The following is a 25505-nucleotide window of genomic DNA, read 5'->3' on the forward strand; positions in this document are numbered from 1 at the left end:
GGCTGACCGACCTGTCCATTGCTCCATTCTGTGCAGTTTCAGATTTGTAGCCCCTTTTGCTTGCTGTACAGTATGGTAGTCATTGTGGCTCGCTGCTGAAGACTGCTAAGAACTTGGCCTGTCTTGAGTTTTTCACTGGTTCATTGGTCCAAAAATAATAAACTCTTGTGTAACCATCCTGCCTTTTTTAGAATTTGATTTTTCCGGTGAAGTTTACATGGAACCCAAACCTTTTGTGACAGAAGTTGGCACATGAAAACGCCTGCAATGTGACTTGATCAGGGTCACCCCAGGAGGCAGCGCTGGAGTTTGTGACCTTGAGTCTCTCAGCCTGACAATCGTAACCTCAGGGTCACTCACCTCGCCCAACAAATGATGTCATCGATAGCATTTTTTTATCTAATGAGCCGCAATTCCCACCTAAGAGATTAAAGAAGTGCAATTATTTTCAGTATTAGTCTGATATAATAATAAAATCTAAAAGCCCCAGACTGTTAAGAATCAGAATTGTCAGATGACTGGAAAAGGAGCATCGCTTAGCTCTGACTCAAAGGAAACCCCTCTGTGTCCAAGCCAAAGGCTCCAGGGCAGTGAGAGAGGGGGCAGCCTTGGTCTGCTTTGACAGCAAAAATATATTCTGGCTTTTATAGTGGGTGACCACGCATTTTAAGGACACTAAACCCGCTGGGTGTGTTCATAATTAACACACACACACACAAAAAAAAACCTCAAATAAGGAACACTGGAAAGCCACCAAAAAAAGACGTAAATTTGGTTTTACTTAATTGCTTTCTCTGTTATTTTTTCCACTTTTGCTGTCATATATTCCAAGTTCCAGCTGTTTAAGTGATGAGCTGATAATTTTATTTTTTGTTGACACTCATTTGGTTTCACTCATAAGATGCCTGCAGCGAGAATCTCTTATTTTTTATTTTAAATGGAGTTTTTCTCCGTATCTCATTCACTTGCTGCCACTGATTTAAACTAAACATCTTCTTGCAAAGACGTCTAGTCATGTAACTGTAGACACAGCAGCTGGCTGGGACCTCCAGACTGGTTCCTTTCAATTTTTGGAAATATTTTGAGTAAATTTGATGTTTTTGACTTAATTGTTTTTAAGATACTAGCTGTGCTCCCTGTCTAAGACAGGTTGAAATCTAAGTAACATTAACATTTGCTGAGCAAGATCTATTGGAACTATTTTGTAATTCATGTAGTAGTAAAATGCATTTCATTTGTCATTCCAACAGATGGTGCATCACAAACTTTTGTAGTAATAAAATGCATTGTTACAAATGTTTGTGTTGTCTCATCTGTTGGAATGACAAATGTAACACATATGTTTCTGTTGTATGATATTTGATATGGGATTCATAAAAGCAGTGTTAATGTTTGCGATGCACCATCTGTTGGAATGACAAATACAATGTACACATTTCTGTTATATGCTATTTGGTGTGGGATTTGTAAAAGCAGTGTTAATGTTTGTGATACACCATCTGTTGGAATGACAAATGCAATGCATATGTTTCTGTTATATGCTATTTGGTGTGGGATTCGTAAAAGCAGTGTTAATGTTTGCAATGCACCATCTGTTGGAATGACAAATGGAATGCATTTCATTACTGAAAACATTTGTGGTGCACCATCTTTTGGATTTATAAAACGGATGAACATACAGACAGGAACACAGACACATCCTTTCATTAAGGTGGCTTCTCATCAGTATGATTGCCATGGCATAATGAACAGTTACTGTTCAGCAGTGGTTCTTAACGTGTGTATGATACTTTTTCTGGGGGTGCGAGTTGTTGTTCTCATGGTTGTTTGTAATAATGTGTTAAACTAGAAACAGAAATAATTGTCCCCCATTCCACAACAAACCAACTAATGTTAATTCGGATCATGAGGTGGTTCGTTGTGTGGTTGGTGCGCTGTATCAGTGCATGCTCCCAGCCACTCTATGATGTCAAGAACTTGGCAGGATGATAGCAGGAAGATTCACTGTGTGTCCTCTGTGTGTATAAAAATAAAGCACCCACCCAATTCTACATTTTGAACTCACTGAATGTCCCGGAGTTGGAGGAGCAGCAGCTCCACTGTGCATGTCAGCCCAGAGGCCGCACATTTTGACAGCTTCCCTGGTTGTCTTTGTTGTGCACTTCTAATTTTTTTCTTTTATTATTAACACTCAGTGGTGCTGGTTCAGTGTTTAGCTGTTATAGAGTGTCCAGTATTATCTCAGTTACATAGCTACGTTATTATTATTTGAGGCGAGTGACTGCAAATTTGTATACAGTCGAATTGCAAATACAACTTGAATGTTAGTTTTTAAGGTCTTGAAGTCTCCTTCAGAAAAACAGAAAGCTAATTTCTTTTAAATTAATGTACATCCCAAACCTTAATATTCTTTAAATATTCTTCGCTTTGCTCGCCAACCCCCCACCCGATCTGCAATACACGCCAGCAACTACATGTCTCTGCCGCTCGCATATCTGGATTTCACTTTAACCATCTTTTAATTCTCCCGGATAGGCCTCTTCATTGGGAAGAAACACTACTTTTCCCTGATGGCAACACAAATTAGACAATCTACAAGTCTCTGACTTAAAGTTTAAATCTGAACAATATATTCGATCTCTTTTCGCTGTTCCGTTATTTCACTGAGTAATAATTTCCATCTACTTCATTTTTTTGAGACTTTTCGAATTTGATCTCTAACCTGCTCTGCATGTGTACCGCGCCAACATTTTTGAATTCTTTATGACATTCTAATTTGTCATCTACTCTTTGTCTTTTATTTCCTGCCCCGGGCGTGGTTAAATCTCTTGGTACAACGTCTCGTCTCGTGGGATGTGAAAGTATCTCTCTGAAAATGTCACATCTCGTCCCAAGCTAAAAAGTCTCGTCTCATCTCAGGATTTTTTTTATTATAATAGAGAGACAGTTGTTAAGCATCTTCTGCTTGTAACCTCACTCATTAGTCACCTAATATGATTACCTAATGTCACTTTAACATCGCACTTCTTGTGACTGAACACTTAGAACATTCAGGGTGACCGCCATGTGTATTGGCCACATTTCCACGCTGGCTCTGTCTGTGTGAAGGCTGCATGTTCTCCTCATGTGTATGATCACTCACATTTGTTATTTCCGCTTACTGTGGGCGTTTTCCCCACATGTAAAAGTCAAGTAAGTTTGATTGGTTACTCTAAATTGGACCGATTTGAGGTGAGTGTGACATTTTATTGTGTGTCATCCAGAATTTGTGCTGTTTCTACTCTCACAGATGCTACAATATGTTCTCTTACCCCATCACTGTCTTTTGGAGTAAGTTAAGAAAATGAATAAATAAATGAATGAAAGAACATTACCTGCTCTACGTTGATGCGTCCCTGTTCTGAGGGTGCTGATGTTCATTTGAGTTCACAGAGTTCAGGAGTCACGTCTGTGGTAACTACTGGTGAAGCCACGCAGTTAGCTGATTAGGACAAAGCGTCGCACGCAGTGCAAAGCAGCAAGTGGGTAGAAAAGAATGAAAGAGTAACCCTGCCAGAATCACAATACATGAAATGTTTTACGTTGACTGAGCTCAGAGGCGTGGAAGCACTCATGCAGGTTGAGCTGCCAGCGGGCTAACATGTCTACCGTGGGAAAACTCCTGACAAACAATAATTATAAATTGTTCTGACAAAAAAAAAAAAAAACACACTCTCAGCGAGCTTAACTCTTTCAAAGCTCACAAGTCTGGATCTTCGCAGTGTGGTTACTTATCTTCCTAAACTGGATCCCTGAAACCAGCTTTTGCCTTTCTTTCTTATATTAACAGATCAGTGATTGTGAGTCATGTCAATCAGATCCTCCCGCCTTCCATTTTCTAACCTGCTTACCCAGTTTCATGGCAAGGGCGGCTATTATACTGATAGGTCCGTAAGTATTTGGACTGTGATGCAATTTTCACAATTTTGGCTCTGTGCGCCACCACATTGAGTTTGAAATGAAGCAATTAAGATGTTATTGAAGTGTAGACTTGCAGTTTTAATTTAAGGTGTTTAACAAAAACATTGTATGAGCCATCTAGAAAAGACAGCTATTTTCATACATGCCCCCCAATTGTTTTCAGGGGCTCAAAAGTGTTTGGACAGGCTAACATAATCATGAATATCATGATCATTTTCAATACTTGGTTGAAAATCCTTTGCAGTCAATGGCTGCCTGAAGTCACCCATGACCTTCTCCACATATTGGGTTTCCACCCTACTGATGCTTTGCCAGGCCTTTACTGCAGCTGTCTTCAGTTCCTGCTTGTTCGTTGGACTTTCTGCTTTCAGGTTTGTCTTCAGCAAGTGACATGCATGTCCAGTTGGGTTAGGTCAGTTGATAAAAATGGCTGTCATTCCTAAATGGCTCATACGATATTTCTTGAATTAATGCTGAAAGCCCACACTTCAATCATGTAATTATTTCTTCATTTCATATCCACTGTGGTGGTGCATAGAGCCAAAATGATGAAAGTTGTGTCAATGTCCTGGGTTGGGGGTGGTCGTTTTATTGCTATATTATAATGAACTTTTCTGTGAGCTGTTACAATTGTTTACGATTTACACTTCACAAAAAAAAGAAAATTGTGTCATTGTCCAAATACTGATGGACATAACTATAGTAGAGTGGCCAGCTCTTTACAAGACAGACCTTCACAGGGTACACTTATACCCATTCCTGATGGACCTAACATATAGTCTTTTGGTGCAGTGGGTATCCTCATAGTTCAGGGCTTCAGATCCACATTTGGTCATGGTCCATAGTTTACATTTTCCATCTAGCAATCATGTCTTCTTCACACATCTCAAAGACATGCATGTTAGAATAACAGACAATAACATGTTGCCTCAGTGTCGGCGTGTGTGCCCGGTAATGAATTGGTACCCTGTCAAAAGTTGATTTTTGCTATGTGCCCAATGTTACTGAGCTCTGGCTCAGCAAGACCCTCAACTTGATTAACTGGGTCTAAGAATACAGGTATGTTTGTATGATTTTGGGAGGACATGGGAGTAACTTGGGAGCATCCAAAGTAACAAAATGACACAGAAGTGTAGAGAGTGTGTGAATGCCAACAGTGATTAGGCCAGGACTCAAACCAGAACTCTGAAACTGTAAGGCAGCAGTGTCACCATGGCACCCTTAGTTTAAGTTATTTAGGGCAAGCCGAATTAACATTTAGAGATACCTCAAAATGAATTTCAGGTATCTTCAAATATCTCTTTGAGATATCTTAAAATAATTTCCTTTACATACACCACTCTATACTTTCATTTGTATTGAATGACATGAATTGTGGAATTGCAACGGCAAATTTAGAACACATGGAGGGTGAGGAGCAAACGCGCCCTCTCCGCTTTCTCACTGCTATAAATGTAATGATCTTTCATAGCCAAATATGAACCTTACCTCTGTGTGTGTAAAGAATGCTGATGAGATATAAAACATAAGCAGTAGTCAATGTGCAGGCTGCCAGCTGAATAGTGGATAAGCTACTCTTTTGGGTTCGTATCTTTGTAAATCTGACTTCACGGCACGTCAGTGTGCAAAACTGATCAGTAAACAAACAGATAGCCCTGCGTCCCCACACCTATTAGAAGTAATGCTACCCATTAATAATTTAACTTATGCCCAACATACTATTAACAACATTCAGCAGTGAAGAAGCAAACCTTTCGGGTTAAGGTGTGTCATTTGGCTGTTTAAACAGAAGGACATTAAGAGGTGAAGTGTCTAAAATTATGAAAGGAATTAGTACAGTGGATCGAGACTGTTATTTTAAAATTAACTCATCAAGAACACGGGGACACAGTTGGAAACTTGTTAAGGGTAAATTTGGCACAAACATGAGGAAGTTTTTCTTCACATAGAGAAGCATAGACACTTGGAATAAGCTACGAAGAAGTGCGTTAGACCGCAGGACTAGTAATAATAGTTTTGTCACAGTGAAATTCTCACTTGTTTGTTTGACCAACATATGACACATCACCACTTCTAGTGCCATGGTAAACAAGAATATTAGAATACATAACTTCATTTTATGGAAGAGAATCAAAATTAGTTTACCGGTGTACTCCTTACACCTGTTTAGTACAGTGTGCACAAGTGATCTGCCCTTAAAGACACACATCCTACTGAACAATACATTCTTAAGATGTTTAATAAATAAAATGATTATCGGGTGCGTCGCCATTCCCCCAGGACTTCTAGATTATCAGAAAGAACTGATTCATAACCTGGGCTCACATACATCACTGCTTTTTTAATAGTCTGGTAGTGAGTTGTCCCTTTTTTCTTACTATATTTAGTTATTTATGTTTGCATCAATCCAGTAATAGTTGTGTTTTTGTGAACTAAGACCAGCAAATACTAACTAAAAAAACAAAAAAAAATCCCCAGTTTCCAGTAGGAATGCAGCACTGCTATTTATACCCTTTCCAAAAATTCAGTCTTGGTGACAGTGACACATATGTTATTCATTTTTTATTTCTGGGAAAGAAGTGAACTGTTATCATGTTTTTGTCTTTTGCTTGCATTTTTAGGAAAAACTTAGTTGTTCCATTTGGATGAATAATGAACTGAACTTGGACTGACTTACTGGCAGCCAGTTTCAAGGCCAGTATCTGTTAATTCACTAAATCATCTGAAGTAGGCCTTGGCTGTTGCAGGTTTATAGCCACTGACAAAGAAGACGAGGCAGTCCTCTGCACGCAAGTTTTACAAACTGAGAAGGAACCAAGCAAGCAAGTTGTAGAAGTTTCTGCATCCTTGGAAAAGACGAATCTGCCTTTTCACACTTGGTTGTAATTGTAAAGCGAGCTGCTTGAAGTGATGTTATACAGTAGGTTGTTTCCGGCCATTCACTCAAGCATGTTATGACACTCACCTACTCCCATGTGCGAGATTGCCTCCAGCTGTTTGTGAGACGTCGCTTTTGCAATGGCTTCAGGCAAAATAAGGGGGAAAGGCAAAACATCCCTAAAAAAAGAAAACTTCATTTTAGGGTGGAAAGCAAATTAGGGCTTTAAATTTAAGTGCAAAGAGGAGAATTTGAAGGAATGTGGACTAACCCCAAAGCTGGCCCATTTGCTGACAACACTTAGTGACACTACAATCTGACACTTGTAACAATAGACACACTTTAATACGCTTAAGCTACTCCCCTTCTCCTCCCAGAAGCCCATTCTTCATCATAGCCATCTCCCTAATTTTATAAGCACACTCCACTGGCTCAGTGCTGTGGTTGCCATACATCTTTGCACAGAGTTGCTTTTTTTCAAATAAGTCACAGTATTTACATTTTACCTTTTCAAATATAATAGATAGATAGATAGATAGATAGATAGATAGATAGATAGATAGATAGATAGATAGATAGATAGATAGATAGATAGATAGATAGATAGATAGATAGATAGATAGATAGATAGATAGATAGATAGATAGATAGATAGATAGATAGATAGATACTTTATTAATCCCAAGGGGAAATTCACATACTGCAGCATACTGATAAAGAACAATATTAAAAAACAATATTAAATTAAAGAGTGATAACAATGCCGATAACAATGCAGGTATACACACAGACAATAACTTTGAATAATGTTAACGTTTATCCCCCCCCGGGTGGAATTGAAGAGTCGCATAGTTTGGGGGAGGAACGATCTTCTCAGTATATCAGTGGAGTAGGACAGTGACAGCAGTCTGTCGCTGAAGCTGCTCATCTGTCTGGACATGACACTGTTTAGTGGATGCAGTGGATTCTCCATAATTGACAGGAGCCTGCTGAGCACCCGTCGCTCTGCCACAGATGTTAAACTGTCCAGCTCCATGCCAACAATAGAGCCTGCCTTCCTCACCAGTTTGCTTAGGTGTGAGGCGTCCTTCTTCTTAATGCTGCCTCCCCAGCACAGAACCACATAGAAGAGGGCGCTCGCGACAACTGTCTGATAGAACATCTGCAGCATGTTATTGCAGATGTTGAAGGATGCCAGCCTTCTAAGGAAGTATAACCGGCTCTGTCCTTTCTTACACAGAGCATCAGTATTGGCAGTCCAGTAAAATTTATCATCCAGCTGCACTCCCAGGTATTTATAGGTCTGCACCATCTGCACAAAGTCACCTCTGATGATCACGGGGTCCACGAGGGGTCTGGGCCTCCTAAAATCCACCACCAGCTCCTTGGTTTTGCTGGTGTTCAGGTGTAGGTGGTTTGAGTCGCACCATTTAATAAAGTCCTTGATTAGGTCCCTATACTCCTCCTCCTGCCCACTCCTGATGCAGCCCACGATAGCAGTGTCATCAGCGAACTTTTGCACGTGGCAGGACTCAGAGTTGTATTGGAAGTCCAATATATATAGGCTGAACAAGACCAGAGAAAGTACAGTCCCTTGTGGCGCTCCTGTGTTGCTGACCACAATGTCAGACCTGCAGTTCCCGAGTAATTAATGACATTACTTCTAATATGAGTGTTATTAAGTGGATGTACAGTGCCTGGCAGCAGAATTTGAAGTTTTTAAAAAAAAATTCCCGTGTTTTACACCAACACTAAATACAATTTATGTTAGGGGGAGCAGCAGGGCGAATTATACCCCAAAGCCAGGAGGTATCCAATTGTCAGAACCCAGACACTCCCAGCTCACCCCTCCTAACAATTCAAAACATCGACTACGCCACCCCAAATGGTATTCCACACTAATTCACCCCCATTGCTCAAGTACTTTTTATTCCAGAGTTGTACAATAACTTCAAACACCAATGTAACCACTCCTTTGATTTTTACCAATATAATCACAAATATAACGATAAAACCAATAATTAAAACATTCAGAACCTGCTTGTATCCCAATCAATACCATAGAACAATATGTCAGAGTCACTTAACATCATTGGGTGTCATGTAAATTGGTTCCTCAAAAACAAGAGAAAAAGAAGAGAACAAAAATTTTCCTTAGTGCGTCGTCTTAAGCAATCCCCACCCTGTGCATGCACTCGCCATCCACAAGTCTGCAGCCTGGTGTCTTCACGTTACGCCCTCCTTCAGCACGGCATCTACAAAAAGCGCAGATTAGGCAGCACTCTACGTGTAGCATCTCACTGTTATACATCAATCCAATACACCACAAAAAACGGGGCTACTCACACTCTGTCTGGGCCGTGGATCCCCACCACACACCCAGACCCCGTCACTTGTGCCTTGTGGTGTTAAGCCGAGCGGGACGCTATTCTTCTGTCACCTTGGACAGCTGTGATTACTCCTCCACTCTCCGCAGACAGCCCCTCTCGTTCTCCTGCATATTTCCATGATTTGCTTCCGAAACGGAAAGGGGATCCTGTAGCCACCAGCCAAAACGATAATCACCCGTGCTCCCGTCAGTCTTTGCAATGCTTCCCCATTACCACACCGTGCGTCTCTTCACACGTTAAGGGCACAGCTGCACCACTTAAAAACTTACAGCCCCGCCCCCAAGGCATACATCGTTGGCCTAAAATCCACATCATAGGTGAATCCAACAGCCAATCAAAACATTTACATACAAATGTCCAGGTGTAAAAAAATTAGCATGAATGAAAGAGAAAAAACTGACCTCCAACCAAAAACACTACCACACAATTACAATAATCAAGATATATAAAAACACTCTATAAAAAAATGTGCTCAATTCAAGTGCAAACAGAAGAAAAAAAAAGGTGCTCCCATCCAACAATGCCAATTCCACACTGTAACATTTACAATACGATTTATTTTTGTATAGCCCAAAATCACACAAGGAGTGCCGCAATGGGCTTTAACAGGCCTTGCCTCTTAACAGCCCCCCAGCCTTGATGCTCTAAGAAGACAAGAAAAAAAACCCTTGTAGGGAAAAAAATGGAAGACACCTTGGGAAAGGCAGTTCAAAGAGAGACCCCTTTCCAGGTAGGTTGGGCATGCAGTGGGTGTCAAAGAGAAGGGGGTCAATACAATACAATACACAGAACACAACACAAGTAATCCTCAATACAATATAATAGTAAAATAACAATATTACAAGAACAGAGCAGAATGCAAGTATAGATTATATTATATAACAGGATTCTGATTTGTTCAGAGTCCTCAAGACCTCGGCCATCAAGCTGCCTCCCCATTACTGGCCATTCCACAGCTGAGTCAGTGCTGGGTGGGCCCATCTGATGAAAGGACCCCTCTATGCGACGATTCCAGTGCTCCTCTCTCAGAGATGACTTTTCCTTAGGCAGGCAAACAAAATGGCCGTAGGGCAACTAAATGACAGTGCTTCATCCTGCATCCAGTGAGCTTAGAAGAGGACCACTAAGGAACATGGGTAGACTAACTGCTGGCAAGAGGTACATCTTTTTAAACTCTAGAAACCCACTTATTACTTTTTATGGTCAATATGAGCCAAACTGAGGAACCACAAGCAAATGCAGCAAAATGACAGCTGAAAAAGACAGTCACGAAATTCGGATTCCATAGGTTTAGAGGGTCATTACTGTCACATGTACAGAATAAAGTAAAATTCATACTTGCATGTGCTAACCAACTAGAAACATGTCAACACTCTCCGGTGCTACAATCTCTTTACCTGCAAACTTCTGTCTTTCTTCCCATAAAACGTCTATGTGAAGGACTGTAAATACCTTACCTCACAGTTAAAATTAGAATAGAATGGCAAGTGAAAGCATTCACCTGGTTAGAGTTTTCAACATTTTATTGTGCCAGCATTGGAAACTTGTTGTATTTAATGGTTTGTCTTGAGGGGCTTGGGAACCTTTAAGATATCTCATCTAGATACCATAAGAGTTCCTTCCAAAGCAGTCCAATCAATGGTAAAACTTGAACTCTGCTGGCAAGGCTGGATTAAGACCCCTGCAGAACCCTAGGTGACCTAGCTCCTCAACTGAGAGTTGATCCTACTGTTAGCAATGCAGTGTGCGGACATTGGGTTGTTTCATGCAGTATGGTGTTTCTCACGAGAGTCTCGATCACTTAAGCAATCGAGGGGGAGTCCCACATGGTCGTGCCAGCAGCACACAAATAGTTGATCATTTGACCAAATGTGGGTGATCCCCTTGAGATGCGGATACTCAATTCTTTAATCAGTTTGGGGGGGGGGGGTCATCATTTTGGCAAATGTATTCTCTATTTTTCATCAAGTGAAGGGTGTGTGTCTAAAATGCCCTGATAGTACATCTGCCCCTGTCTGATGGAAAAATCAGTCCCAGTCTCCAGCTCTAATAATAATTTTTTGCATTTATATAGCGCTTTTCTCATTACTCAAAGCGCTCAGCATTTGCAGGTTAAGGGCCTTGCTTAAGGGTACAACAGAGAAGAGTCCCTATGGGCATTTACGGGATTCAAACCGGCAACCTTCCGATTGCCAGTGCAGATCCCTAGCCTCAGAGCCACCACTCCGCCATAGCCTCTCCCAGCAGCATCGGGTACAAAGCATGAACCAACTCCAGTGAGAGAACAAGTCCAAACTAGAGCTGTGATCATTTTTTAAGCAAATAAAGAAAATACATAAAGGAACAGGAATGTGTGCAATTAAAATAAGAAAATCCCTCCCATCCCTACCACATATGAAAAAGAAATACAAACAATAGGAATGATGACTGAATGAAACCTGCATGCATGCAGAGATGATGGCCAAACCACAAAAGAGAATGCCACAAGGACTGTGAGCTACTATTATCACCACCAGACATCCAGTCATCCACAAGATTGGTGTCTAAGAGCCATTTCCTGATATTTCATTGATCCTCAACTTCAAGAACTCATGAAGAATCAGCAAACAGAAAGAGGCCGTCCAGTGAGAGGCCAGTGCCAGCTTGGTGGCAGTGATACCCAGGAATAACAACCCCTGCTGGACTGGATTAAGACAGAATGAGGAATGGTCTCAGAGGGTGAGTGCAATTTGGACAGAGAGTTTGAGGTAGACATTCAATACAGAATGACAAAGGGGTAGCCCCAAAACATGTGGAGGACAGTTCCTGAAACGTTTAGGGAGCAGAAGTGACAAAAAATATAACAGCCACCAGTCACCCTAGCACAAAGAAAACACACAGACACAAGTCCAACTCAGCCAGCCGTCAGCCAAGGATTTGAACCCAGCATTGTTTTCAGTACTAACTCACTGCAACACCTTTTTAAAATAACTTTCTTAGGGTAATGTAATGTGGACAGTGAAACATTTTAATGGCACTGTAAACTTGCGCATTTTGTATTGGTTTGAAAACAAGCTTTATCAAGGAAAAATAGTAATTACTACAAATCCAAGCAACAGACACAAAAATAGTTTAAGACATTGGCACAGTCCCTAGCATGCGTTATTATTAACTGATCAAGCAATGCAAATAAACTTTTGTTTAAGTTTATTTGACTACTTGATTATTTAGCCTACTTGTTGTAGACTCAGTGCTGCTGTACTAGCACTGTATCGAGTAAGAGCAGAGGCCTTCTGCAAAGATGTCTGTTATTAAACACATGATAAGCAGACGGAAGGTATGGTACATCGTACAAACATCGACTCCTGGAGGCAGTGTGGCTTACTAAGTATAGTACTGGATGCGAATCTATAAAGTTCGGAGTTCATTTTGCCACCAGTGACTCACTGTGAACACGTCTGAGCTTGAAGTGTAGGTCTAGGGAGGCCATTGTGCTAACGCATGTGTGGTTTGCAAGTCATGTTCGGTAAGGTATATAAGTGTTGAAGTCATCCACATTTTTTTTTTTGTTTTTACCAACCTAAAGCATCATTTACAAAACTCACTTACACTTGACAATGGGTGTGAGCCATTTCTTATGCAAAAGTCGGGATTTATAAAACACAAATTCATCCTGGAAATTGGTTTAAAGTTACGAAAAGTTTTGATCATCCGTAAGTCTTACGCATACTTTTTTTTGGTGTTGGCATTTTAGCGATTGGCAGCAGGACAATAAACCGAAAAATCTCATGTCATGGCGTTTTTCAATAATAATGCGTCAGTCGAGTGACTTCTGCGTGATGGCCTCTGTAACGTAGGCGCCAGTTCAGCACACAACTCTAGTACTTCTTAATCAGCTTGCAAGTCACTCATCATCACAAAAAACACAATACCATATTTAAATGTGTTTTAAGTTTGTCTACATATTTTAATTGTGGCGAAATAAGCACTTTCTTAATTTAAGAACTTAGAAAATGTACACATAGTGGAACATTGGGTTAGGGGTAAGGGTAGGCTTAGGGTGACTCAGTGAACTGATTTGAAAGTTGGAGCGTTTCCTGTTGTTTATTTGCTTCATCAGACTTACACATATCACGTTTTTGCTTTCTATGTGTTTTGATACAGGGCTGTGTGTGACGTGGGATGGACATTTGTTCAGACCTCCTCGCCTCTGTTTGTACAGGCAGGCATAAGCCACAGCTACCTGCACTATCGTTTAATCGTTCTTGCTGACTATAGGATAGGAGCTTCTTTCATTTGTAAAACAAACTACTCCAGTTGAAAAAACTCTCAAGCACAATCTGAAACAGTGAACTAATTGAGACTGTACAGTGTATTTCTCTGTCTCTTTTAAGAATCTGCAATGGGCAAGAGACAGTTGCTTTGAGAAGGACAGCTTATAGTATTCATTTATCCACCTGTCTTCTAAACCCACTTATCTAGGGCAGGGGGCAGCTGGAGCCTATCCTAGCAAGCAATGGGCACAGGCAGGAATGCTTGGACAGAGCGCCAGCCCATCACCAGGTGAACACACACACACACACATCAGGAGATGATTTAACATCAACAGTTCACCTAACCCACATGTCCTTGGACCATGGGAACCATGGGGACCCATAAGCAAAAATCCATTTATTTGGGGTTTATTTTAGTAACATGGCACATCATTTGGGACAGGGGATAGATGAAGTCCTCCTGGCCACTTCATAAACTCCACCAAATTTTAGCAAATCTGAAGTTCACATTCAGTCAATTTCAGGCATCAGCACTAATCACTGTAATTCATCTAAACTAATTCATCTTCTTTTCTGAAATAAACTAACAAGCTTTAATTATTGTTTACTTGAGTACAGAACTGTAAAAAAGGAGATTCTTAAGCTATACAGTATCTCAGTGCTTTTAGTTACATTCCTTTTCAATTTCCAGTTTGTTAGTTGTGAGGTGACTAGAAGACATTCACATTCATCATCTTGGCAGACTCTAGCTGGGCACCTTGGCAAAATATGATGAGTTTATGCTTTTTAATTGGATCTTTGAAAGTAAAATTCATGTCAAAGCATTAGTGGCATCCAATGATAGCCAGGATTTGGTAGATACAACATGACTTATTGTCTTTAAACCAATGTGCCGTGAAATGGCAGTGTTTAACAGTCCGGCTATTGGCTCCAACAAAAGATACCAGCCACTACATTCATTTCAAGATATCTCTCTACTATATAAAAAAATCTTGGGTTGAGACATGATTTTTTGGAGACACTTTAATGTCCTGCGGGACAAGGAGGACAGCTGCTGTACAGGCTTTTAAATGTTCGAAGCACAGCGCAACATGCAGATCATGTAACACGGCACAAGCAGCAGCAAGTCAGCAGCTGTTCGAGCAAAGAGGAGGTAAAAAAAATGTATTTGTACCCCACTGTATCGACATTTAAGAGGGGGTTTTGGAGGAGTGACTGCATCTCCTTAGTCTGTGTTCATCCCCCCTTTTTCACAACGCGAGTGGCAGAGTGGCTGGCATGTATACCGTGCCCCGGGGTGGGGGGGTATGCGAGCAAAGCCCCCTAGTATATATTAAAATGATTCAAACCTTGCCCCTCTTGTTGTCTAGACATCAGTCAGTTTGACCACCGTCACAATGTAAACAGTCGTACACATAAGAGATTTTTATTCCTTTCACCCAACATTGTCTTCTTGATATTGGCTTGGTAATTTCGAGACTTCTATTCAGTGGGTCCAACCATTCATTTGTACCCATAAGTACCCAGCTTTTCCATTAAAGAGACACTAAGAGTTAGAGCTTATCCAGGCAACCATGGCTGATCAGCCATCAGGGTGCCTTGGGCACACACCCTGCTTGCTAAGGGGCCTAATAATATGTGGAGTCCAAGTTTTTCCCTGCAGTACAGGCACTCACTGATCCTCATGATTATAAACCAATCTGATCACACTTCCATAACAAAAGAAAAAATATGAGCCCAGGTTGGTTGATATGGGTGACTCACAATGAGAGCAGACATCTAATAGGTTACGTTTATGAGATTGTACATTTGATGTGTTTCTGTGCCACAAAAGAGAAAAAGTCCAGATGGATGGTGATTCAAGACAAGAGCCTAGTTGTGCAGTGAAAATAAAAATAAAAAGAGAGATAGAAGAAAAAGATGCTGTTTTGGCGAAAATGATCTCTGACCTTTTCAAAAAATGAACCACAATGATGATATGAACAAGCGATGAAATACTGAAGTTGAGACCACTGAGATTGACCTTACAGAAAAAGACTAACAGGGCAGCTTCTAGCAGCAACGTGCAGTCCAGTTCTGTGGCATCCCATAAACCTGAACAACCTTAGACAACAATGTGGAGGACAACAAAGCCGCTGCATGAAATAAGACGCAATAAACAATGCCAAACCCGAACATATGGTCTTTTATTTTATTTGGTGCAAATACTGTATGCTCAGTTACATAACACCTTTTTATCCTACAGTGGCAAAGTCCTTTTCATGATCTTTAACTGATATTCGTTAACTACTCTGTCATGTGAAAGTTGAGATGTTGCACTAATCAATTAATTTTTTACATTTATTGTACAAAAAGAAAGGTAAAGTCTACTAGATACAAAGTTTTGGATTTTTTTTCCTGCTTCAATCCCTTGACATACATGATGTTTATAATCTGTAAGCACATGCATGTTCATAGTGGCGTAGTAAGGTGAGGTAAGGGGAGCCTTTTGAGCTCCAGCACCTAGGGGGCCTAAATCCAGTAATGTCGGAGGATGTACATACACACAAACACACTCACCGGTCCAGTTTAGAGATGTTAGCTACCCTAAAAAACACATTACTGGGATGAGGGAGATAACCAGAGAGCTTAGGAAGAACACGTAAAGTCCCAACAGCCATGGACCGAGCTGAAATCAAATCCAAGTGCCTGGAGCTATGAGGCAGCAGCACTACCCGCTATACCACCATAGAACATTCATGAGCTATTACTAAATTGTGAATTTCCCCTTGGGATTAATAAAGTATCTATCTATCTATCTATCTATCTATCTATCTATCTATCTATCTATCTATCTATCTATCTATCTATCTATCTATCTATCTATCTATCTATCTATCTATCTATCTATCTATCTATCTATCTATCTATCTATCTATCTATCTATCTATCTATCTATCTAAAGGCGAATGTATAAACTAGCAAAAGACTATTTCATTTTATGACATGAGAGTTTTAGTATGGAGTATTGGGGGTGGTGGAATGCTTAGCAGAGCTACCTCACAGATCCAGAGTCCCACATTTGAACCCCTGCCTAGTTACTGTCTACGCGCGTTTTGTACATTCTCTATTTTTCTGTGTGGGCTTCACTCGAACGTATGTGTAATCCTTAAACTTGCTTCATATGCAGGCCTGTTCACTGGGGAGGGCATTTATGGGGCTGTCACTTACCCCCCTTTTCTGAATCTCAATAAAACTCAATTACAGCATTTCCATCCTTACCAATATCTCAAAGATTGCATTGCAGCTTTTTTCTTCTCACATCCTTTTGTAAAAGAAGATTTCAAATTACTGTACCCATCTCCAAAAGTACTGAGCCCACTGTGTGTCTGGTCCCTGTATTTCACAGTAAGAGCGCCAGCTAAAACTTGGCCCTGAGCTCAATCCATTTAAAGCAGGCATGACTGCCTTGTGTCTTATGGTGCCGGGACATTAAAAACATGGACTAAATGGGTTCAGTTTGCTAGAAATCTAAGTGAAGTTCTCAGGAGGGTCTCCGTTTAGTTTATTCTTTTCTACATCATTGCATGTTATGTTAGGATATTTTCTCATGAGACTGAATTAGCTTCACTTACAGTATTCATAGCAGCTTATTCATACAGGTCTGTGGTAACTTTAAAATTCAATATTCTAAAAGCTATTTACTCATATGATCAATGATTCAAAAGATAATATTCCACATTTTAATTTAGTTTGACTTTTGCCCAGCCCAATGTAAAAACACTTGCCAAATTCACTGGTAAACAGGGCACAATCTTACTGATGCAATGAATAGGACGGATGGGCTCTTAAAATGGTTAGATCATGTTGAGACACTTTATTTTCATGTGTCAAAAGGGATTATGAGGATTTAATTGGAAAGTTTTCTCAGTTATAATTAGGAAAATAAAATTATATACAGTATATATATATACTGTATATATGGAAGCGAAGGTCTGTGATCCAGTTTGCATATTTGTAGCTAGTAAACCACAAAGGGGGAAAGTGAATCACGTATCTTAAATAGTTTTTTATTCCTAAGTTTTCAACAACCTATCAGGTGTCATCATCAGAAGAAAATGATTAGACATACAGGGATCAAAGGCAATATATGAGTGGGTGGGGTTCGGAGGGTATATACAGTAATCCCTCCTCCATCGCGGGGGTTGCGTTCCAGACCCCCCCGCGAAAGGTGAAAATCCACGAAGTAGAAACCATATGTTTATATGGTTATTTTTATATTGTCATGTTTGGGTGACATATTTGCGCAGAAACACAGGAGGTTGTAGAGAGACAGGAACGTTATTCAAACACTGCAAACAAACATTTGGCTCTTTTTCAAAAGTTTAATCTGTGCTCCATGACAAGACAGAGATGACAGTTCCGTCTCACAATTAAAAGAATGCAAACATATCTTCCTCTTCAAAGGAGTGCGCATCAGAGAGAGAGAGAGAAAAAAGCAAACAGTCAAAAATCAATAGGGCTGTTTGGCTTTTAAGTATGCGAAGCACCGCCAGACAAAGTAGCTGCGAGGAAGGGAGCAAGCATTTTTCAGCATTTTTTAGAGGAGCGTCCGTATCCTCTAGGCCAGTATGCGAACAGCCCCTCTGCTCACACCTCCTCTGTCAGAGCAAGAGAGAGAGAGAGAAAGCAAACAATCAAAAATCAATACGTGCTGTTTGATCTTTTAAGTATGCGAAGCACCATGCAGGAAGCATATCGCTTGCAAAGCAGCCACGTGTAAGCCCAGCAAAGAAGGGAGCACTGTGAAGGTAATCTTTCAGCGTTTTTTGAGGAGTGGCCGTATCCTCTGGGGGCGCGAACAGCTCCCGTGCTCACAATATATTTGAGGAGTTTTATTTAATACATAATACGTACTGTGGTTGGGTAGCTTCTCAGCCATCTGCCAATAGCGTCCCTTGTATGAAATCAACTGGGCAAACCAACTGAGGAAGCGTGTGCCAGAAATTAAAAGACCCATTGTCTGCAGAAATCCGCGAACCAGCAAAAAATCCGCGATATATATTTAAATATGCTTACATATAAAATCCGCGATAGAGTGAAGCCGCGAAAGTCGAAGCGCGATATAGCAAGGGATTACTGTATATCTATTATAGAAAAAAATCCTGCGATGAGACGAGACTTTTTTGAAGAGAATTTTTCAAGTCACGCCCTCATCTCAACCATTTTCAAACACGCACCCAGCCCTCTCACCTCTCATTCGTGTGAATGCTTTTGTCAGACACAGTTCCTGGTCTCTCAGCTCTTATAAATTTTAACATTTTCCTCACTTTAAATTCCCAATTAAAGAAGATGTATTATGTCCAAATCTTTTTGAAGAATTTCATCACAAAGGGTTATCAACAGAAAGAATGAGTACACGGGCAATCCTAGCTCCAAGAAATGATGTCAAATGAATTAACGGCAAAAATATTGATCGGTTACATGGCAAATTGGTTAAATGCGTATCGAAAGACTATGCTGAAACAGTTGGTGGTAATTGTGCAGAACATGAAAACATCAACTTACAATATCCCGAAGAATATCTACAACCGTTAACACCGTCCGGTCTTTCACCGCACGAATTACTGTAGAAAAAAGGATGTATCCAGGAAAGGTAATGTAGTACATCTTCCGTGGATAACAATAGACAACAAAGGAGATCTTGATATGCCATTCGTATTAAAATGTTAACAGTTTCCCGTTAGAATAGCGTTTACAAAGACAATTAACAAATTTCAGAGCCAAACATTCGAAAAAGTCGTTTTATTTAATACAGAGAAAGAAACGAAATTCAATCACGGGCAGTTATATGTTGCGTTGTCACGATGAAAGTCCAAACACAGAATCAAAATTCAATGTGATATTGACGAAAATTGAATTCAAAAAATTGTTTTTACTAAAGTTTTACAGTAAAAGTGTAAGTGTAAAAAGTATTTGCGTGTTAATTTCAAAGCCAAACAGAACAAAATCGTATTACGCAGCAAATACCTCTAACGCAACCTGAAACATAATTTACTTTCAAATTATTACGTTTTACTATTTTTTAACATGGTTAATTACTCACTGTAATGTAAAATAGGTAATTCTATTATGCATATGTAACAATTCCCATGAAAATAACATTCTGTTTAATTTGTACATCCGCATCCCCATACTTGAGTGGCAGAGCCACAAAGAGGCTAGCGCCCGCCCGGGGGATAGCGAGTGAAACGAGCAGGTGGCAAAGCCCCCTAGTATACTGTATATATAGAGTATATGCACTGAATGAGTTTTCTCAGCCCTTATACACTTCTAGAACAATCCTGCTCATACGAGTGTGTTTGAGAGTATGCAAGTGGGCCCAATAATGCATTGGCACCTTGCCCATGGTTGGTTTTATAAATGTGAGCTTAATCTGTTCCTACTATGCAGATCTCACACTGCCCCGGCTGTCAGCCCAGCTAAGTCTATGTACGATACAGAAGAAGTGCAATCATGAAATCTATTAGAAAGATAATTCAACATGCATCTCCCACAAATGTGACCAATGGCTGCTCTGATATTGTTTAGGTCATTTTCAAGAAAGAAGCATACCTCACCTGCTCAAGCAGTAAAATGAAATGAGACGACACAGATCAGGGAAGCTGATAGCAGAGTTCTCCAAAGAGAAAGCTGGAAGACAAAGCAAGATTGGGATTTTTAAAAATCTTTTTGATGGCTATAAAAGCAGTCTGTGGTCACTCAACAGAGCTAGATAAAAAAAAAATGTGGCACACTTACTGGAGTCCTTGCTCTGTATAGTGAACTGGCGAACAAATGATGGCATGGTGTCATCAGCAAGGCGAACACACAAGACTTTCTTCTGGGATGTATTTGACTTTCGAACTAGGAAGGACTACATAAGAAACATAATGGGGAGCAGTTAGATTATCTAGCACTTTGGGAACCTGCAACTACACAAAGAAGGTTAGGAAAATGAAGGGATGACACCCACACAGCCGCACAATTAGTTCAGGGTCATGGGAGGCTTGTGCCTATCCCAACAGCTTTGAGCACTTGGCAGGAATAGGACTCTGGACACAGCACCAGTTTCATGCAGGGCACACTCACATGTATAACCACAATGGGCCAATTTAGAGTCACCCCTCATCATACCCATGGATGGATGAGAGGAATTGCAAACTTATGGAAAACTGTAAATTGTATTTTGAAAAATCAACGAGAAGAACATCTAAATTCAGTGTTATTATAAAGGAATCTATAGAAACATTTTAATCAGTTTGGCTTCTTTTCCAACTCCATAACTAGGAGAGCAGATTTGTTCATATATTGCGGATGAGGAATTTGTAACCTTCAGTTCCTTAGTCCCCACCACTATTTCATGTTTAATCTTCACTCTGCCTGCACATTCACTGAGGTTGCACCACAAGTCTAGATCAGCTGAAAGTTACTTTGCTTTCTTACAATCACAAAACAAAGGCACATTATACCCACAGTGATCATGTCGATCACCTCCAAATGTATCCAGACCTCTGCAGCATGTGTTCCCTTACAATAAGCCCAGGGCAGCCCATGTTGTTTCTTTCAACCGATGTTTGAATTCTGGGTTACAGGCCTGGTTGCTGTCAGTGTGCAGTCTGCACATACTCTAAAAACTACATTTGCCGCTTTGCGTGTGAAGGTGAGTGTACAGGACTAAGCCCTGTGGGTAGACAAGTGGGCTATCCAGGGCTGGTTCCTGCCTGTACATAGTAATGGCCGGATAGGGTTGGGTCCCCTAAGACCCTGACTTAGATTAAGGTGGATCTGAGAAAGTTATTTTATATCATTTTACAGTTAACACACAATGAAGTTCTTGTACCACCAAAGTCTCCACTGTTATGTGGGATACAAGCTACTTGGTATTTTGTTTTACTGACAACTTATTACAAACAAGGAAGGGGCAAAGTTAGGACAAGTAAACAAGTAGGACAAAAAGGCTGAAAACTGTGAAAAGCAAATAAAAGTGATAACGATTGAGAAAGACAGCTTCTGGTTTCACACACTGAGATTAGCAGCAAGTCCTCACAATACAAGAAGAGTCTCATTAAAGATCATCTCCAGTTCAAGATCACAGGGGTCAGAGCCTACATTGGCACCATCCTAAGACAGTTACACCCACGCTCATTCACACAGGGCCACTTTGGCGTCACCAAGCATTTCTGGGATGTGGTGGTACAAATCCACGCAGACACAGTGAAAACATGCAGACACTACACACATATTGCCCAAGACAAGGCGCAGGAACTGTGAGGTAGCAGTGGTAACCGCTGTGCCTCATGTCACACAGTTCAGATGGAATCTCAATCAGCACCAAGTGTGATAGCCCCTCACAATTTCTCATTACATTCAGAGGGCTTTCTTTTTAAACTGTAACCCCAGTTCATCAGCTTACCCCTGGTGGCTCCCTTTGAAGGATATGCAAAGCAGTTGCACAGTTGATGGATAGCTGCAGCCACACTGGGTGGGTAAGGATGAGGCGATCCAATATGCTGATCCTGTTCAAGGATCCCCAGGTATGAGTGGGATGGCATTGCTGGGAATCAGGGGAATCGTAGATTGGATCCTCCTCCATCTATGAGGCAAAACAAGAAGCCAGTCATTCAGTCTGTATTCTTCTTACAGTATAAATCTGGTTTTAGTGCTGAGAATTACAGACCTCTTTAACAATGTCTGTCTGAAAGTAAATCTAGCAAACTAGGCACCTTTAGAGTAAGCCCACTCAGTAACCTTGACCGACATTTCATGATGATTTATAGTTCCAAATATACATTCGGTGTTAGTCAGCAGGGATATTTTGCAACATATTTCCTTTAAACTGCTTCCTGTGAAAAGTCTGACTCTAATTTGTAATCCTTCCTCAATTTTTTATTATTTCCAATGCAGTTTTTTGCCCTGACGCACTGAGTGTTAGTCTGATATTGTGGTTTGCCCACGTTGTCTTCATGAGAACAAGTTAACAGATTATGACAAATCAGCAACAAAAAAGTCCTGGTAACTTTATCTTACTTAAAAGGTAAAGACTGAAGCTGAAGTGTTGTTGTTAAATGTGCAAACTCAGGATAAGCTGCTATCTCTGTGTTGTAATTTGTCCTGTCTGGAGTGGTGGTCTTTGAAGAATCTTGAACTAGCGTGGGATGCACAATGTGGTCAATCACCAGTAAACTGCATCTAATGACTACAGACCAGTGGCACTTACGTCTCACATCATGAAGACCTTTGAGAGGCTGCTCCTGGACTGTATGAGTCCTCTTGTGGTAGACCACCTGGACCCACTGTAGTTTGCCTGTCGGTCAAAGAATGGAATGGAGGATGCAACTACTGTATATGTCTGCTTCAAAAGGCTTAGTCTCACCTGGACAAAGCTGGCAGTACTGTGAGGTTTATGGTTTTTTATTCTCCAGCACCTTCAATATCATACCACCCATCCCTGTGCAAGGGTAAACTCATTGATGTGCAGGTGAATGAGCCTATGGTGTCTTGGATAAGGGGCTGTCTGTCAGGCAGACCACAGTATGTGAAACTCAAGGATTGTGTTTCTAACACGGATGTTAGCAACCCTGGAGCTCCACAAGGAACAGTCCTGTCTACTTGTCTTTGCACTCTGTATGCCTCAAACAATACATATAATAGCAGGTCATGACACTTGCAGAAATTCTCAGATGATTCTGCACTTACGGGGTGTATTGATAAAAGAAACGAAACAGAGTATATGAGACAGGTGGAGAACTTTGTTTCTTGGTGCAAAGAGAATTGTCTGCATCTTAACATCAGCAAAAACAAGGAACTGGTTATTTACTTTCGTCACACCAAACAGCCTCTATGACCAATGACTATTCCAGGAGTAGATGTAGAGGTGATCAACTCCTAAAAGTACTTGGAGGTCCAATTCAATGACAAGTTGGACTGGTCTTGGAACACAGAGGAACTGTATAAGAAAGGGTAGAGCAGACTCTTTTCCCTCAGGAGACTTTGTTCCTTTAATATGGTTAATGGCTTCCTTCACATTTTCTACAACTCTGTGATCTACTCTGTGGTGTGCTGGGCTGGTAGCATCACTTCATGTGAGGCCCACCAAATCAACAACTAGTTAGCCCTGGATGTAGTAGAGGAGGAGAGAATAAAAACAAAACTGAGTGCCATTATGAACAATGCTCCACATCCTCTGTCTGACACACCAACACTGAGGACTTTCAGCTGGTGAATTATTGGCAGAAGTGTGTCAGTAAACGTCACTGGGGCTCCTTTATACCAACATGTGCATGCTTGCATAATGCATCACTGTGGCTGACAGCCAAGTCAGAAGATATTTATTTTTTTCCTTTTTAGTCCATGTGATTCGTGTGAAGACCATAATGTGTGTGTGTGTATATATATATAAAATTAATAATATATATATTATTTAAAAAAATCTTTGGGAAGGAGACAAGGGAGACAAGACGTGATCTTATCGGAAGACAATTTGAAGTCCCGCGACAAACACTTTATAACTTGCTCCCAGCTCTTTAAACAACAACAAACGACAAGCAAAACACGCAGCTCGCCAGCAGCAGAAAGCCAGCAGATGATCCGACCGCTTCTCCTTAGCGTGCGTTCAGCCACCAAACCCCCCCACCCCTTCACAACGTGAGCAGCAGAGACACAAAGTGGCAAAATGACAGCTGCAGTGCAGGCTTTGAAATGATCGGGCAGCGAGACAAGCAGAACAGGCAGCTCGCCAGCAGCAGCAAGCCAGCAGATGATCCGACAGCATCTCCTTAGCGTGCGTTCAGCCGCACCCCCTTCACAACACGAGCAGCGTTATACGTCCTGCAAGAAAGATATAATCATGCCCGGGGCCGGAAATAAAGAACAAATATTGTTTTTACAAAAGTTTTAAAGTAAAAGTGAAAATAATGCATATGTAACAATTCCCATGAAAATAACAATCTCTTTAAATTGTATATCTGGTAAACCAAACCAGGGGATGAGCGAGCGAAGCGCCCTAGTATACAACCCCAATTCCAATGAAGTTGGGACGTTGTGTAAAACGTAAATAAAAACAGAATACAATGATTTGCAAATCCTTTTCAATCTATATTCAATTGAATACACTATGAAGACAAGATATCGAATGTTCAAACTGATAAACATTATTGTTGTTTTGCAAATCTTCACTCATTTTGAATTTAATGGCTGCAACACGTTCCAAAAAGGCTGGGACAGGGGCAGCAAAAGACTGGGAACGTTGAGGAATGTTCAAAAAACACCTGTTTTGAACATTCCACAGGTGAACAGGTTAATTGGAAACAGGTGTTTGTCATGATTGGGTATAAAAGGAGCATCCCCAAAAGGCTCAGTCATTCATAAGCATGGATGGGGCGAGGTTCACCACTTTGTGAACAACTGCGTGGGCAAATAGTCCAACAGTTTAAGAACAACGTTTCTCAACGTACAATTGCAAGGAATCTAGGGATTTCATCATCTACTGTCCATAATATCATCAAAAGATTCAGAGAATCTGGAGAAATCTCTGCATGTAAGCAGCAAGGCCGAATTCCAACACTGAATGCCCGTGACCTTCGATCCCTCAGGCGGCACTGTATTAAAAACCGACATCATTCTGTAAAGGATATTACCACGTGGGCTCAGGAATACTTCAGAAAACCATTGTCAGTTAACACAGTTCGTCACTACATCTACAAGTGCAAGTTAAAACTGTACCATGCAAAGCGAAAGCCATATATCTACAACACCATATATCAACAACCCAGCTTCTCTGGGCCTGAGCTCATCTGAGATGGACTGACGCAAAGTGGACAAGTGTGCTGTGGTCTGACGAGTCCACATTTCAAATTGTTTTTGGAAATCATGGACGTCGTGTCCTCCGGGCCAAAGAGGAAAAGGACCATCCGGATTGTTATCAGCGCAAAGTTCAAAAGCCAGCATCTGTGATGGTATGGGGGTGTGTTAGTGCCCATGGCATGGGTAACTTGCACATCTGTG

General features: G+C 40.8%; 1 protein-coding gene across 3 annotated transcripts in view; it reads right to left on the reverse strand.

Moving 5' to 3' along the window:
- rin1b (Ras and Rab interactor 1b) overlaps positions 1-25505 on the reverse strand; it is a 57255-nt gene that overhangs the window by 17210 nt on the left and 14540 nt on the right. The window contains exons 2-5 of one of the 3 annotated variants that reach the window (XM_028803290.2): positions 21916-22095; positions 20262-20376; positions 20081-20153; positions 6926-7017 (exon numbers count right to left, since the gene is read on the reverse strand). In XM_028803290.2, the coding sequence (XP_028659123.1) occupies positions 6926-7017; positions 20081-20153; positions 20262-20376; positions 21916-22095 (460 nt within the window). Of the gene's footprint in view, positions 1-3374; positions 3509-6925; positions 7018-20075; positions 20154-20261; positions 20377-21915; positions 22096-25505 lie in introns of those variants that run through there. The other 2 variants (XM_051922106.1, XM_051922105.1) reach the window with 2 other exon arrangements.

Source organism: Erpetoichthys calabaricus, chromosome 1 (assembly GCF_900747795.2).
Source record: "Erpetoichthys calabaricus chromosome 1, fErpCal1.3, whole genome shotgun sequence".
In the NCBI taxonomy this organism is placed as follows: Eukaryota; Metazoa; Chordata; class Cladistia; order Polypteriformes; family Polypteridae; genus Erpetoichthys; species Erpetoichthys calabaricus.